The 15,510-nt window shown below is 38.5% G+C and overlaps 2 protein-coding genes across 6 annotated transcripts in view; one reads left to right on the top strand and one right to left on the bottom strand.

Annotated features, from left to right (window-relative positions):
• ABCD2 (ATP binding cassette subfamily D member 2) overlaps window positions 1-7,133 on the bottom strand; it is a 56,436-nt gene extending 49,303 nt beyond the window's left edge. For 2 of the 3 annotated variants that reach the window (XM_037009943.2, XM_037009947.2), the window contains exons 1-2: window positions 7,024-7,114; window positions 1,411-2,981 (exon numbers count right to left, since the gene is read on the bottom strand). In XM_037009943.2, coding sequence (XP_036865838.2) covers window positions 1,411-2,349 — 939 coding nt within the window. In that variant the 5' untranslated portion in view covers window positions 2,350-2,981; window positions 7,024-7,114. Of the gene's footprint in view, window positions 1-1,410; window positions 2,982-7,023 lie in introns of all 3 variants that reach the window. The other variant, XM_073222632.1, reaches the window with a different exon arrangement.
• Window positions 7,134-7,174: 41 nt separating this feature from the next.
• The window catches only part of REDIC1 (regulator of DNA class I crossover intermediates 1), a 47,811-nt gene continuing 39,475 nt past the window's right edge, over window positions 7,175-15,510 (top strand). For all 3 annotated transcript variants that reach the window (XM_037009964.2, XM_073222633.1, XM_037009960.2), the window contains exon 1: window positions 7,175-7,342. In XM_037009964.2, coding sequence (XP_036865859.2) covers window positions 7,320-7,342 — 23 coding nt within the window. In that variant the 5' untranslated portion in view covers window positions 7,175-7,319. The remainder of the gene's footprint in view (window positions 7,343-15,510) is intronic.

Below are 15,510 nucleotides of genomic sequence, written 5' to 3'. Positions count from 1 at the left end.
AACATATACAGATGAATATCAGAATTAGTCATTATTAGTTAGTTTTGGTGACATCTGTACTATTTAAAAAAAGAAAACCATGATAGTAAATATAATGTTAGGTATAAAATACATATAAGTGATTTATAATTATGATTTCAAATTATATATATAAAATGTTAAATGATATTCAGTAAGACATGGATAGTGTTAGAACCTTATCTTTCTTGATCAGACCAAAAATTGAATATAAATACTTGACACATATATGTATAATCAGACTCCACTTGTGAATTAACTCAATTTGCTGAATTTTGTCTTGAATGTAAGAAGCCTACAGCATGCTGTAATTTATATCACTGAGTCCAATGATTCAAGAATGACAGATCAGAATGATTAATGCAACATATAAGGTCAATTTTCAAGTAAGAGGAGAAGTCCTAAATTTGCTTTAAAGTTTTCCTTTTCAGATTGGTACTATGATAAAACTGCTTTTTGATAATTGATGGTGCTTCAAAAATTAATTCTGCCTGGTAACTAAAATACCATTTTCGACTTTGGAATACCTTAGTATTTCATTTGCCAAGTCATTTGTAGTAAGATTTCAGGTGCATCACCTTAAAAATTTGTCATATTTAATGTTCTTATGTTACTTTAATGCACTGCAAATTTCTGCAATTAGGTTAACTATTTTAGGGACCTGCTTACTGCTGCTGAAAATCTTTAATAGTTAAAAATAACATTCCAGAACTCCTTTTCTCCTCCTCATTTCTTTCCTAATCTTAGCTTTTCCCTCAAAGCTAGACAAAATTTCATTCCACTGCCTCTTGATCTGCGTCAAAATGTGGTGCTGAACGTTACCTAAGAGTAATGGACATGCCGTCTGTGAAGCGACTCTCCCGCACTTCCCAGGACGGAGGACTCTCCATCACTGACCAGATATGCAAAACTGCCAAACTCGTCTTTCATATGAAAGCATGTATTTTTAAAACAACAAAAATAAAAATAAAGGGACAACAACAAAAAGAATAACATCCTAAATTTTCCATCTCAATTGGAAATGTGTTTACTTAGTTTCTAAACATATATTTTCTTCTACTTTGCTAGGACCAGTTAGGATTTAAGCCTGAAGAAAATATTTTAGAGATAATGCTGAGCATATCTAGGTAACTGAGGCTAAGGTAACTGTTTTTTTTTCAAGTGCTGACAACCTTATTCTCATGAAACTTTAGAAAAGTTGGTACTCTATACCTGAACAGCTTGAGATTGAAAAGGGTAATGAAGCCTATATTTTAATACAGGTTTAGGTGTCATAGGAATCTAAAACACTACAGAAGCGGGTCCATCAACAGTATAACAGATGGTACCTGGCACTGCAGCGGTAGTTTGAACAGTCTCACATTTCATCCATCACCTTAATTTCTATCTTACCTTATGTCCTCTGTAAAAGGCAATTTCTTCAACATTGGCTATGATTCTGGAGTGCACATACCGCAAATAGCCTTTTCTCTGAGCTTCTTCAGCCACTAGTTTACCAAATTTGGGAGAGCAAGCCTTTAACACTTTGGCAGTGGCATATACCACGAGCCCTGCCAATACCGCGGGCCCAATCGGGCTCGCTCGTCTGGATGTAGCGGTCTGGATAAGAGTGTAGGAGGTCAGGATTACATCCAGAATAGGTTTGGTCAGATTGGAATACAAGTGAGCCACAGACTGGGAGAACATCATGATGTCTTCAGTAAGAGACTGGTCAGGGTTTGCCAGCCTCCCATCCATATTGATCACCTTGTAATAGGTCTGGTTGGTAAAATAAGTTTCATAGGCATGGTCTACTAGGCGCGTTCTGAAGGCTAAAGCCAGTTTGCACTCCAGGTACCTGATCGCGCTGTTGACAAAGGTGGCGGGGATGGCAATCATGAGCCATTTGATCAGTTTGAGGATGAAAGTTCGAGGCCTCTTTTCCACAATGCTTTTCACGATTTTTCCATCCAGACCGGCCACATAGATAGACAAAAAGGTTCTTGAGATTAGAGCCACCGAGTGGAGGCAGAGCCACCCCGTTTCAGTGGTCACAAGTTTTGGAAGGAGAATTTTCCGAAGTTCTAGTAGCTGTTTGAAAAAATCTGCATTCACTCCGGGAGAAGGATTTTTACAAGTGGTGTCGGTGCAATGCAGTATTTCTCTGTTCTCTGCAGGCGGATAAGCTACTGCTTTTTTCTTCCTGTGGCCAGACTGCTTTAAACGCTTGCCAATGATGGGATAGAGGGTTTTCAGAGCATACGCGGCGGCCACCAGGCAGGCAGCCCTTTTAGCAGCGCTCGATCTGGTCCATTTCACCCGATCGGCTGCTGCATTTAGCATATTTGTCATTTTCCCAGGTACCCAACCGGCTTCAAAAAGAATTGGTTTTAAAAGATCGTGCTCCACGGGGATCCCCAGCAAATGCGTCAGGAAGTTCTACGGCGTTCCATAGTCTGCGGCGTTCCTCCTCTTCTGTATTTTGTTTTTGTTTTGATTTTAATTTTGCTCTGCTGTGACAGATGCAGCAGAGCCCAGACTCCGCGCATCCGCTGGGGCCGATTCCCTGGGAAGCCCGAGCCGCCCCACGCTCCTCCCTCTCAGGCTCCTCATTGGCTGTGAGCGCGCGGGGACCTCGGGCTCCTCGCTGCTTCCCTTTGAACCCGTAGCAAGAGGACAAAATGACTTACGCTTTAGACAGGACTTCCAAGAGTTAAACGTCTCATTTGCGGGAGGTCGAATCAGGGCAGCTGCTGGCGACAAAACTTGTCCTAGCTACTGAGCATGCCCAGGATTACTTAGAAACCCACAGAAGTTTCGGAATATACATCCCTTCTCTAAGGTTTGAGTAGCTACCACCCGGAGAGGAAAAGGGCGAGTTCCAAGTGCTGTAAAACGTGATGAGGGAGAAGGAACCAGGGAGATGCGGGAGGAGGGACGAGCGGATCAACATAAAATGAATCTGAAAAGGGTAACAGATGCATCTGAAAGGGAGAGAAGAAAGTGAGAAAAACAAAGTGGGAGGGGCACTGGCGAAAGTATCAAACACTTGGGTCTGTTTTTCCCAGACAATCAGACAATTGAAGGGTTTTTTTTTTTTTTTTGTAAGCAGGAGGGATGTCATCCACATCATAGAAAATAATTCTTTGCTGTACTATCACCCCTATGTTTACTTGTCTTTATAATAAAAATCTTCAAGCCCCACAACTATTTTTAGCAGTGGAAATCGGATGCATTTATTTATTTACAAGGTGACTATTAAATAAGTGAGAGCAATGTTATACCTGTATCTGTCTTGTGTCCTTTGAATGGTTGTTATTTGAGGTATGTGACTCTATAATCAAAAGTTAACCATTTGGGAATCCAGCCAGAGATTGTGGAGGTGGTTCTCCAGGACCTTACTTCACTTTTCAAGAGTTCCTTGTCTTGATTTCAAGCTTTCATTTTGTTGGTTTTGTTTAGTCTTAGAGATAATCTACTGGCTACTTTTCATTTCCATTTATGTGATTTAAAAAAACCCAAAAAACCAAGAATGTTAAAAGAAGTTCTCTACATCCCTAATGGAGGACTAAAACTGCTAAATAGTCGAGCAAATTCTGCATATTTAAGAAAACGTAAAGGGCATTTTTCTTAGGCAAGGATGAGTGTATTCTTGAATCTGGAAAAACACTTTTGCTTTCCCAACCCCACCCTCCACACGCAATATACCTGACCATTTCTGATCATATGGAAGCCTGGGAAGGTATGCATTAAACTGGAACAGAGGCTGGCAAATTACAGCCTCCCAACCTGTGGCCAAATTTGGCCCACCACCTATTTTTATATGGTCCTTGAGATAAGAATGGTTTTTACAGTGAAGATTTTGTTGAAAATACATCAAAAGAATAACATTTTGTGATGTGTAAATTATATGTAATTTTTATTTCAGTGTCCATAAATAAAGTTTTATTGGAACATAGCCGCACACATTTATTTACTATTGTCTATAGCTTTCAAACCACAGTGGCAGAGTTGGGGAGATGAAACAGCCTAAAATATTTACTACCTGGCTCTCTTCAGAAGTTTGGCAACCTCTGTACTAGAATATAAAACCTGTGTTAGTGTTGAATGACCTTCATTATTCAGTTTTCTGTAAGAACTACCCTTACTTTTATAATTCTAAGCATTTAAGCAATGTTCTAAACATTTAAAACTCCTTACTCATGTGCCTCTGTTAATTCCAAAAATCATCACAGTTTCATTTGTTTGCATTCAGTTCAGTGGATTTACTAACCCTGCAAACTCATGCAAGTCTCTTTGATGGCCATATCAGCATCACAAACCATCACTCCCTTAGGACTTCCTAAATCTGTATGTTGAGATGACAGTGTCATAATGGTTATTTTCGAAATCTTTCATTCTTAATCTCACGCTTTTCTTCAAGTGTCAAAATAAGGCTGCCATACATTTATGAATTTTAATTCTCTGTGTCACATCTATTGACCGTGATAGAACAAGTGAAGGTCCCGGGTAAACTTAATGGGGGATGACAGCAGGATGTTCAGCCAGGGTGAGCACAGTACAGAGTAATGCCGGGTCAGAAAGCAGCTGGCAGTGAGGCAGGTGGCTTGCATCACTAGTAAGGGGCAGCGATTTCAGGGATGGGTCAGCGCAGTGGGAAATCTAGAAGCAAAGAACACTAGAGACCCCAGTAAGCCTGCACTTAGCTGTGGGTAGGTCAGTTTACCAATGAGGCTGGGGTACAGGAAGAAGCTTTTACTGCCTGGAGTGAAGCTTGTTAGAAAGATGAATTACGTATGAGGAAAATCATCAAGATAGACATTTGGTGACCAGAATTGTGGTACGAGGAAGGTTGAAGCCCAGTTACTAGAACTGGGAAAACCACTGAATTATAACCATTTAAATTCTACTGCCATCCTTCATCTGAGACTAGGCACAAGCCTTCAGATAAGGCAGAGGAAGAATTCAAGGTGATAAGAAACCAGGTAGGTAATTTTAATCAGGAATATATGCCATTTAAATATGAAACTAAGAACGTTAAGGTATTTCTTTCATTTTTTTTATACTGGCAGTATGCATTTAAAGCAAAGAGAATGATAATTTAGTTTGAATTCTAACTAGATGACAAAAAGCAGGTGAAGAAAACAATGACTTTTTAGTATGGTAAACATAATTCAGCCTAATTTCCATACAAACTTCTCACTTCCGATGTGTTTATTTAGGAAAGAATTAAAATTTTCTTAAGGCGGGAGAAATAATCTCAGACAAAAATCTTGAAAATGAATGAAAAAAATGAGCAATAATTATTCAATTACTCTGTTCTCAAGTGTGATACTCTCGATGTCAGTGTCTGAGTGGACACTTGCAATATCTATGGGAGATCAGGACTGAAAAATTATATATATTATAATTTTTATATATATTAAAGATTATGTATTTTATGTATATATTAGAGAATATATAGTTACATTAAAAAACTATATGCTTTATAAATGTAAAACAAATTTCTTAGAGACATACATATACAAGTATATGCATACAAATACAATGTAGGTAATGTATGTGTTGTGTGTTTAGATAGTAATCACCAGAAAGTAATTTTTGGCAATAAAGATAAAGTTTAATAATTTTAGATGGACTTTCTTCTCAACAAATGCTAAGTAGTATTTCATTTGTGCTATATTCCTTTCTAGAACAGTTTCCTGACCCAAGAGATTACCTAATTGCCTTACTGGCCCTAAAATAGCATGGGGTTTGACTCTTTCAGTCACACTAGCCTTATTCATGTGAGACATAAACAACATTGAAGAAGAGAGCTTAGATCAACATTTCAGCTGTTACAAATAAGCACCTAATAACTAGCTCATAAGGAAATGTCATTTGCTGTGAAGGAAAAAGCAGTAATATCTTGTCTGAAGATGTGTCTCACAGATTAGTCTTTCCTTAGCCTAATTCGCAACTTCCACTGCCTCTGTGAGACTGGAAGGAAAGTGACTCTAGGCAGGGAAAAGGATGGTTCTATTGGCTCCCAGTTCTTGACTCTTCTCAAAAAACTGGTCAAATTGTTGGAGACAAACTGGTCTCTTTCATGACCCTTCACATATAATTTAGCAAAAAAAAGTCAGTCCATCTGTTAGCAAATTATTTACCCCTTTTAATTTAGTCAGTATGTACCTGTTTTAAAATGTTTAAAGTAGGAAAGGCTAATACACTAGTCTCTGGCTTCTGCCTTGATTGTGCAGTTTAGTTACTGAGAAGTGACCAGCCACTCCATGCTAATCTGATCTGAAATGCTCTATTTACCTGGTCTAATTCAAAGCAATGGTAGGTATACTTTGGTAATTTGTGTTATACAAATCAGTATTTGTATGATTAAACAAGATGTCTACGCTGGGACATAGTCCTGTTTTAGGTACTAATTCCCAAAGACTTAAGAGAAAATGTGTTATATTTGAAGTTATGGGGTATTCCCCAGGTTAAAGTCTGGAAAACTATGATGACAATTGGGAGCAAAATAAGTACTTTGTGCATTTGTTTGAGGCACCAGATTCCTAGTCTCTAACCAAAATATCATAGAACAGTCTGTAAAGTAAGTGTGAAGATGAACAAACGTAACACAGAAATGAACGGCAAAATCTAGTTTTTGTTTTGGGATTTTTTTCAATAGGGAGTTTAAAGTCGGGCCTTTACGGCCCAATCAAGCAGGGAAACTCACAACACGCTCTATGTTGTACAGCTGACACCGATATATTTGTATCAAGTACAATTTTTAAAAAAGTACACGCTCACAGTAAAAAAAAAAAAATGTATAGACTAGTAAATTACTGCAGTACAACGCTTCAGGTAAACTGCTGAATATTAAGGCTGCACGGTTAAGATACTGAAAGCGTTTGGGTACGGGGGCCCCGGGAACGGAGCGCCTGTAGGGTTAGGGATGTGGCGTTTACGCAGCCTTCTTTCTCTGCCCCGGGGCTGGACTTTGACACGAAAGAAGGCTGAGGTCTATGCAGACCGAACCACACTTACGCTGGCGGTGCTTCGAGACGCTCGCCCTGCGGCCGCAGCCGGGGTTTCCTGTGCTGAGCGGCGACAGCCCCGGCGTCGCCCCCACGGCCCCGCGGGCGCAACCGCAGAGGCTGTCGGGAGGCAGGCCCGGAAGGAGTGCCCCGCGGGCGCAGAGGATGCCGGGAGGTTGGGCCTTAGGCCGCGGGCGGGAAGGAGCCGCCTGAGGCTGCGGAGGCCGAGGCCCGGCCCGGGACAGCACGCCTGCGCCCGGTGGGCCGTCGGGGCCGCGGTGTCCTCCCGCCCAGGAGTCGGGGAAGATGAACTGGGTCGGGGGCTCCCGGTGAGTCGCAATGCCCGATCCCGACGCCCGTCCCCGCCGTGGCGCCCCTGCCCTCCGCTTGGCGCGGAGGCGCCGCCGTCGCTGGGGCAAACATGCCCGGAGTGGGCCTTGCGGGGGCTGTTCCTGATCCGACAGCCCCCTGCGCCCCCCGCCGTCTCCCCGCAGCGGTGGGCGCGGCCCAGGCCCTCCTGCTCTGCCCTGTGAGGCCTCCGCCCGCGCCTGTGCCGCGCTCGCCAGCGGCTGCCTCTGGGCCAATGCAGAGCCTTTGCGTGAGCTGGGCGGTCGTGGAAGAGGCCATCATGGAAGAGGCCATCCTTGCAGCCCCTAGATCCACTGGGAGGGGGAGGGGCCGTGTCCACCATGCATTCAAGTTGGTTTGTTTTTTTAAGGAAGGTAAAGTTTCAAAGAGAACTTATGATTTGTTTAGCATTTAGGATTACTTGCCCAAAGCGTGATAGGTTGATAATTTGGTTTTATATAACCTGTTCATTGCTGTTGACCTTGAAGTCCACTGGGATGGGAATCCCGTGGGCCTGTAATTTCATTTCACAGAATTCCTCGATGAATTGCTTTGCTAGAAACGTTAAGTCATTAAATACAATTTTTGTCACAAGTAGGCCCAGGACAGTGGTGACAGAGTCAAACTATAACACATTTACTTCCTAAGGTATTTTATAAGAGGAAAAGACAGCTTTTGTGTTTGCCAGTTATTGAAACTATGGCCGATAGTTTGAGCAGGACCATGTATCCTGTTGAAGAATGTGTTAGCATTGCATTTTAGAAATTTATCTGAATTTTTCCTGACTCGTGTCCCTAACATTACTCTTCCGCTTTAGAGAAAGTGAAGATTCACTTGCAGGCTTCACAAGACTGAGTTGACACATGGTTATAATTTGGTCTTCCTGAATTTAACATTCGTTAAAATGTGGATATTAAGTGCGATACGAAATCATTTCATAGATGCTTAAGCACTCTTAAAACATAGGTGCTATTATTTTTCTGTCATATCTCAAACTTCTGGCTATTGGGAGCACGCAAAACGGGTAGTGAGGGATTATGTTTCTCACAATGAGGTAGTAATGCACTTAGACGGACTATGGATTATACCAAACCATTGAAGAGACATGATTCATCCTCCCGTGAGCATCAGTTTTACAGAGATCAGAGGGAAAAATACTTTTTAATTTAAACAAACATGGATACGTTATAGAGTGAGATAAAAACTCCTGGAGAGAAGTTTTAAGATAAGATAATGCAATTCTAAATAAATTTTCTTGGGATGGGGCAGACCCTCCTTAGGGTCAGCCCCCAGATTGGTAATGAAAAATGAGTACTATCTGCACTTCCTATTATCACAGTAAACAAGGGTAGTCAAGATAAGTTGATCATGGCACTCTGAGCATGACTTCCTGAGGGGCCTCAGAATCCCAGGCGGTGCTTATTATCACTACTAGCCCTTGATTGGAGTGATGGTAGAATAGAAATTTTAATCCTTATCTCAAGACCATCCTGGGGCACTTTTCATTCCCCTGTTGTTAGGGTTGTTTGTGGTTGAAAATTTTGAGAACTGTGAGGAACTTAAATTACAAACAGGTGAAGTAACTGGAGAACATTTACAAAGCTCCTTCAGAGTATTCAACATTAATTCATGCAACAGTTTTACATGCCTGCCTGTTCAGGGCATTGTTAAGATGTATAAGAGGAGTCAGAAAATAGAAAAGATGCAATTTCGGTCCACAAAAACAATCTGTGGTAGAATGGTGAGACTAGAATTATGTAAATGACTATAGTACTGGGTAAGTAGCACCTAAATAATAACCACTGTGCTGTGTTTTCTGTATATTAGCTCATTTACTCTTAACCCTGTAAAGTATGGACAAATGTTATCCCCATTTTGCTGATGGTGAATCTGAGGCACTATTAAGTTTATTGTCCAAGGTCACCCAGCTAATCAATGGAAGAATTAAGATTTGAGAACAATATGTTTTAGCACTATGCAGCATTGAAGTATGAATATTGTATAAGTAGTATAAATAAAGGGCTGTGCCTATTTAGAAAACCGAGAAACAGAAAATTACTTTAAGCCTTGAAGGATAGCAATATTGCACTGAACAGGCATCACTCACAGAGAAGCAATGAAACACACGTTCTTAAAAGTTGAAAAGGAGGTGAGTTAAATAATTGATCAAATTGGAGACAGTTTGCAGGAAGTCGTCTTAGATGGGTTGGGAGGGAGGTATTAAAGGACTTGGAAAGATTATTTGGCAGACAGTAGGTGGGTCTGTATTAAGGCAGGAAAACATAATAAGGGGCTTTAATATTTTTGTTGAAGGAATGAATGAAGCAGGCTCTCGCAGGATTATGTTTTAGTTGGAGCGACCTGATTGTATGCTAAATTGAAGGAGAGCATACTTGTATATTATACGAACCTGATAAATATTAAATTATGTGATCATTTGATAGGAGCATCTTTATACTTGCACAGGTTTTTCCAGTTTTTCTTGGCATGACACAAACTTGGCATTTCACTTTTTATGGCTTTCACTTAGGGACAGTACCAGTTATAAAGTAAATGTCTTTTTTTTTTGTGGGGGAAAAAAGGGAACAGGCTGGTGCTAGGGAAGAAGTAAGCTTCCCTTATTTTCTTTTTTAAAGTTCTTACTCGGTTTGGTTTTAGTGTTAAGGTTTGTGGACTTCTGTGCAACATAACATTTCATTTCAAAGAAGAGATTTGGCCTAAGCTGAAACTAATTTACATTATTCGTGAAAGCAGTTCCCAGTGTGCTCTCCCTGAAACTCGCTTTTCAATTTAATGGACTGTTCTTTATTTTTTCTAAAATTGTATTCTTACATTTTTTTATTTTTATAATGGCACTCCTCTTTTAAGTTCTTTCTTGACAAAATTAGAGTATCAATCATTTGTTAGTCTTACCAATTAAATAAACTTTTTTTTTTTTTTGCCTGGGAATCATTGACCTAGAACTCCAATGTTTGTTTGTACTTTTTACAAGTCACCACTGAGATACTGTATTTTCCTAGTCGGATTGAGGTGTAAATTTGAGAGAGGGCAGGTATAAGCACTGATTTTTTTTTTTTAAATTTGGAAAAGATTCTCTTAATTTTCCTGATTATTGATCAGTGACTTGTTTTACCAAATGGATAGCCACCTCAGACATGAAGGTGGTAGGAAGACGAGAATATACAGATAATCAGTCTCTGGGCCACAATAGCCTGTGCAGAATGAGATACTACAGATCTACAAATACAGTACTGTGCATGCAGGACAATACTTTTTTAATTAGGGGAAGTTTTTTTTTCTCAACCTACATTGAAGAATGCAACCAGTGTCATGAGAAAAATACAAAAAGATAGTGTTTATGTGAGGAAAGGTTTACATTTGGAAATGTAGGTCTACAGTATTCATCTGTGCACAGTATTTTTTGAGTGCTGTGTACCAAGCACTGTGCCAGCTGCGGGCACAAAGTAACTGAAATTGGGTCTCTTTCTGAGACACTTATAGTTTATTTGGTAGATATGCCACTAAGTTTGAAAGTGTTTAAGATCAGGGGCAAAGTATGATTAAAAAAAATAAGACACTGAGACCAATAGTAGAACATAGGATAATTTTAGCCTAGGGCTTGCAGTCAGAAACAAGGATAAAGGAAAGTTCAGATAGAGAAAAACGAAGATGAAAATGAACATGACATAAGTAACTGGAGGTTATATGTCTAAATATTTAAATATGTGTGTGTGTGCACACTTGATAGTGAGGTTGAAAGTCAGACTGAGAAACTGAAATTTGATCTGTTATTGAGTTGTTCAAATTCAGCAGTAACACGATGAAGATGGCGTTTTATGACTATTTGTTTATATGTGGTGTTAATTGTAGGTAGGTTAGAATAGCAGGGAAAGCCTCCAAGATAGTGATACCAGTTAGTTTTCTGCTTAGGAAAAAAATTAATATTATTTTTCTGTTTTCTTGTGTGGCTGTGTATTCTCCAACTCAGATCAATACCAGTCTTAATTCACTTTATAGGTATCATGGGCTATGAAAATTTGAGTTAATTATTGTACCTCTATACAAGGCCAGACCAAGGTTGTAAGGAACTTTTTTTATGGTACAAGAATACAAAATTGTGACTACAAAATTAGGTGTAAGGCTTGGAAGTGGCAAATTCAAATGAAGGGCTTAAGCTTACTGAAGTTTAAGCTTACTTAATTTTACAATAAATTTTTTATGATAAAGTAGTCTTTGTCTCTGTGCACCTCTTTCTTCATCTGTTGTATTAGGATAATACTTAAATTTAAAGGGAACATCATCTCAGTTTGCCTGGGTCAGTCATGGTTTATGCCTGTGACCCTAGAGGCTTGTCCAGTTTAGCATTTGTCTTGGAGTTTTTGTTTTTTCAACTGAATGTAAACTACCATTAACAGTTAGATTGAGTCCAGGTAGATTTAGTGGACATCCTTTTTTTTTTTTTTTTAATCTCTGCCATGGGCTGCATTAGTGCATGAGCCATGTGTACAATGAAGAGTTCTAACTTTAACATGTGGTTAAATCTGAAGGCATCCAGTGAGAGCCCAGGCCTGATCCTTTCCAGCTGGAAAGTCACAACTCTTTAAAGACAGCATGAAGAGCCCTTGCTGATAAAGTGTGCTGGGGTATGAGCAGCTAGAGGCCACGCGCTGCTGGGCGGGGCGGGAGCAGTGTTTAATGCTGCTGTCCCTGCTGGCCTCTTGTTGTACCCGTGGGAGCTAAGGTCGCAGAGGTACGTGTAGCCACCATGCCTGGGGGCGACAGCAATAGGAAACATGGGGAATTGTAGATCAGGTGTAAGTGAAATATTTGCAGGGAATAGAGGCCAAAGAGACTTGTCCGAGCAGATAGAGCAGTAGGAATGTGGCTGTGGGGGTTTTGTCAGCTCTTCTTTTTGCTTGGTAATGCTTTTGTCATCTTTTTGGCAGCAAGGTCAAATAAAGGGACATTGGTGTTAATGATAAATTGAGTACTGATACTTTATTTTTCATTTAACTTGATGATGGGCCTTTAATCTGTGCACAAAATGGTTGCCAACATTTGCCAACCAACATTGGTTGTATCATTGACCATATGACAATTTGAAGACCCAAATCTGAAAAGCTTCAGGATTTACTTTCAGATTTGGTAGTTATTTTAAGTTTACAGTTTCAATCATTTGACATATGTAACTAGTACATTAAAGATAAAATTGTTACTGCAATGGTAATATGAATACAGATTTGGTGGATCATAGCATAATGGGTACAATAGGGTTCTTTCTAAATTTTGTCACCTCTGCAGCCAAGATACACTTGGAATTGGTTGTTGTTTATATATATTTCAAGAGTTTTATGCAAAGCAGCTTATTTTTTACCAAACAGGAAGTGCAGTTGTCAAATTTCAAACACTTTTATATAGGCACATTTAATGTAACCGAATTATAATGTTTTTGAGACAATAATAGTGTTGAATACAAAAAGAGTACTTTGGCTGTCATACGCTTTCTGTCTTTGTTGGCCTTTCACTAATTGGATTTCACAAACATTTGAATCTTTGAAGAATTACTTTGTAAATCAATTTATGTGTCCTGCGGTTGTTGAGCATTTTTGTAAGCCAGTCCTCTAAATTTTGGTTACATGTTATTCAAAAACAGTTGGAGTGAAAAAACTTCAACTTTTGAAGCTTTTAGTGAATTTCAATTATTGAAAATAAAGTTTTAAAGATTTTATTGTGAATAGTCTGAAAGACACATCTATTTTGGGGTATCATTCACACTCTAAAATATCTTCCACTGTGTGACTCAGGAGATAACTGCTCATGTTTATCATTACAGCTTGTAACTAAAACATTAGTGTTTTCTGTGTGAAAATACTGTAAGAATTCAGTCTCTAAGAACTTATTTTAATTAGGCTCTGTATTCTGAATATTAGATGAATTTCTGCCTTACTTGACAATTTTTTTTCTCAGTACCTTACTTGTTATGCATACATCCCTAAAAACTTCTTTTCTTGTAAGAATTTATTTAGAAGCTGTAATATTCTGACATATATCATTACTATTCCTAACACATCAGGTAGACCTGCTTTAGTTTTGTGGAAAGCCAATGTAAGTACTTTTTCTAGGCTAGTTACGGTCCTGAATCTTAATAAGTCTGCTAGCTAACAATGTTAGATTATGATGTTTTAGGTTAATATTAATTTCAACGTAACAGAAGCCACAAAATGTTATTTTTCAGTGGTTAGTTATTGCTCTTAGTTTTATTTGTATTTTCTACTTTTAGCCACACTTAAAATACTATAAGATCTTAACAATCTGAAAAGTTTGTTTGCATGGCACCATGCCACTAAAAAATAAACTAAGCTGCAAACTAAAAAGCAAAACAAAATAAAAATAGAAAAGAATTCTAAATTAACCATTAAGGCACATGACTCCCATAGTATTTAATTCCTAATGTAGTTTCAGTATCCCCTGGGTACTCCAGGTAAACTGTAAGTGTATGGTTTTTGGTATTTGGCAATCTTGTCACCTTTGTGTCTGTCTTATTTTTTAAGGAAAATATTTCTGTAGCATTTTCCTTTAAATCTCCCCTCACTAGGAAGAATAACAAAGGGCAGAATGCCCAGATAATTTTTGTAGTTAACATGGTCTTCTTTCTGTTTCTCCCTCCCTCTTTCTCTTCTTTCTTTCCCTACCTTCCCTCTGTTAACCTCTTTATACCAAATTGCACTCTTTTCTCCTTAACAAAAATTAATATAACAGATATCTTTATTCCTGCTACCCAGAAATAACTTGTATTCTATGAAGAGACTATCACCATTTGCTTTTTAGTATGTAGCTATAATGGTAACTAACATGGTTCATTCAGACTTTTATGAAAGAGATGGTAGCAATGTATTTCTTTAAAAATACATTTTCCAGACTCATATAGTAATTACTGTTAAAAAGGTGAGCCACATTCTCACCTCCCCGCCCACAGTTCTTTGGTAATTTAAATTTCAAGGCAAAAGTTAGAGAAACTCTTAAAAGTTCTGTTTTTATTGAGTGCATATAAATTTCATGAAGAAACTGGCATAATTGGGGTCTTCAAGGTATTGAAAGTTTTGAATATAGCAGTGTGGTGGGAGAAGTGTCCATCTATGCAGAAGAAAAGCATATATTTTGGTTGGGTGTTGGAATACATGGAGTGGAAGAATGGAAAGCGAGGTTGAAATCTAAGTTAGCTGCAGGCTATGGAAGTCAGGTCTCTAAGTGATAACTAGAGTTGTGTTTTATTGAGATTAAAAGTGTAGTTCAATAAATTGGAGAACATTTGCGTAAAATCAAAGAGACTGTTTAAAGTGTAACTATGTTAGTTAGCTACATAATATTACAGTAGTCAGAGTAGCAAATGACTTCTGGGCATTCACATTTTATATGTGGCAAGCCCTTTTAATTATGTGCACATTTTTGTTTTTGGCAGATACATAATTCCATCTACTTTCCCCAGCTACTTAAGGGCTATGTTCTTCCATCTTTGCTGTCTTATTTTTTCCTTAGCTTTATTGAAGTATAATTGACAAAACTTTAAGATTTTTGAAGTGTACAACATGATGATTTGATATATATGTATGCATTTGAAAGGAGTCACCTCATCAAGTTAAGTAACATATCCATCACCTTATACTTTTTTTTTTAGTGTGTGAACATTTAAGTTCTACTTTCCTAGCAAATTTCACTTATAAATATACTGTTATCAACTATAGTTACCATATTATCAACTATAGTTACCATATATGTGAGATCCTAAGACCTTATTCATCTTATAACAGAAATTTTGTATGCAGCAATCACTTTTCTTTTGTGTTTCTATGAGTTTCACTTTTTTTTTTTTTTTTTAGATTCCACATATAAGTGGTACCATGTAGTATTTGTCTTTCTCTGTCTGGCTTATTTCTTTATCATAATGCCCTTTACGTTCATCCATATTATTGCAAATGACAGGATTTCTTTTATAAAGCCTGAATGGTACTCCATTGTGTGTGACAATTTCTTGATCCAATCATAGAATGATGGACACTTAATGTTTCCATTTCTTAGTCATTGCAAATAATGCTGCTAAGACTATGGGAGTATAGTTGTCTCTCTGAGATACTGATTTCTCTTTGGATAT

Source organism: Manis javanica, chromosome 15 (genome assembly GCF_040802235.1).
Source record: "Manis javanica isolate MJ-LG chromosome 15, MJ_LKY, whole genome shotgun sequence".
In the NCBI taxonomy this organism is placed as follows: Eukaryota; Metazoa; Chordata; class Mammalia; order Pholidota; family Manidae; genus Manis; species Manis javanica.
The sequence above is the reverse complement of the archived record's forward strand: the minus strand, read 5'-3'. Positions and strand labels throughout refer to the sequence as shown.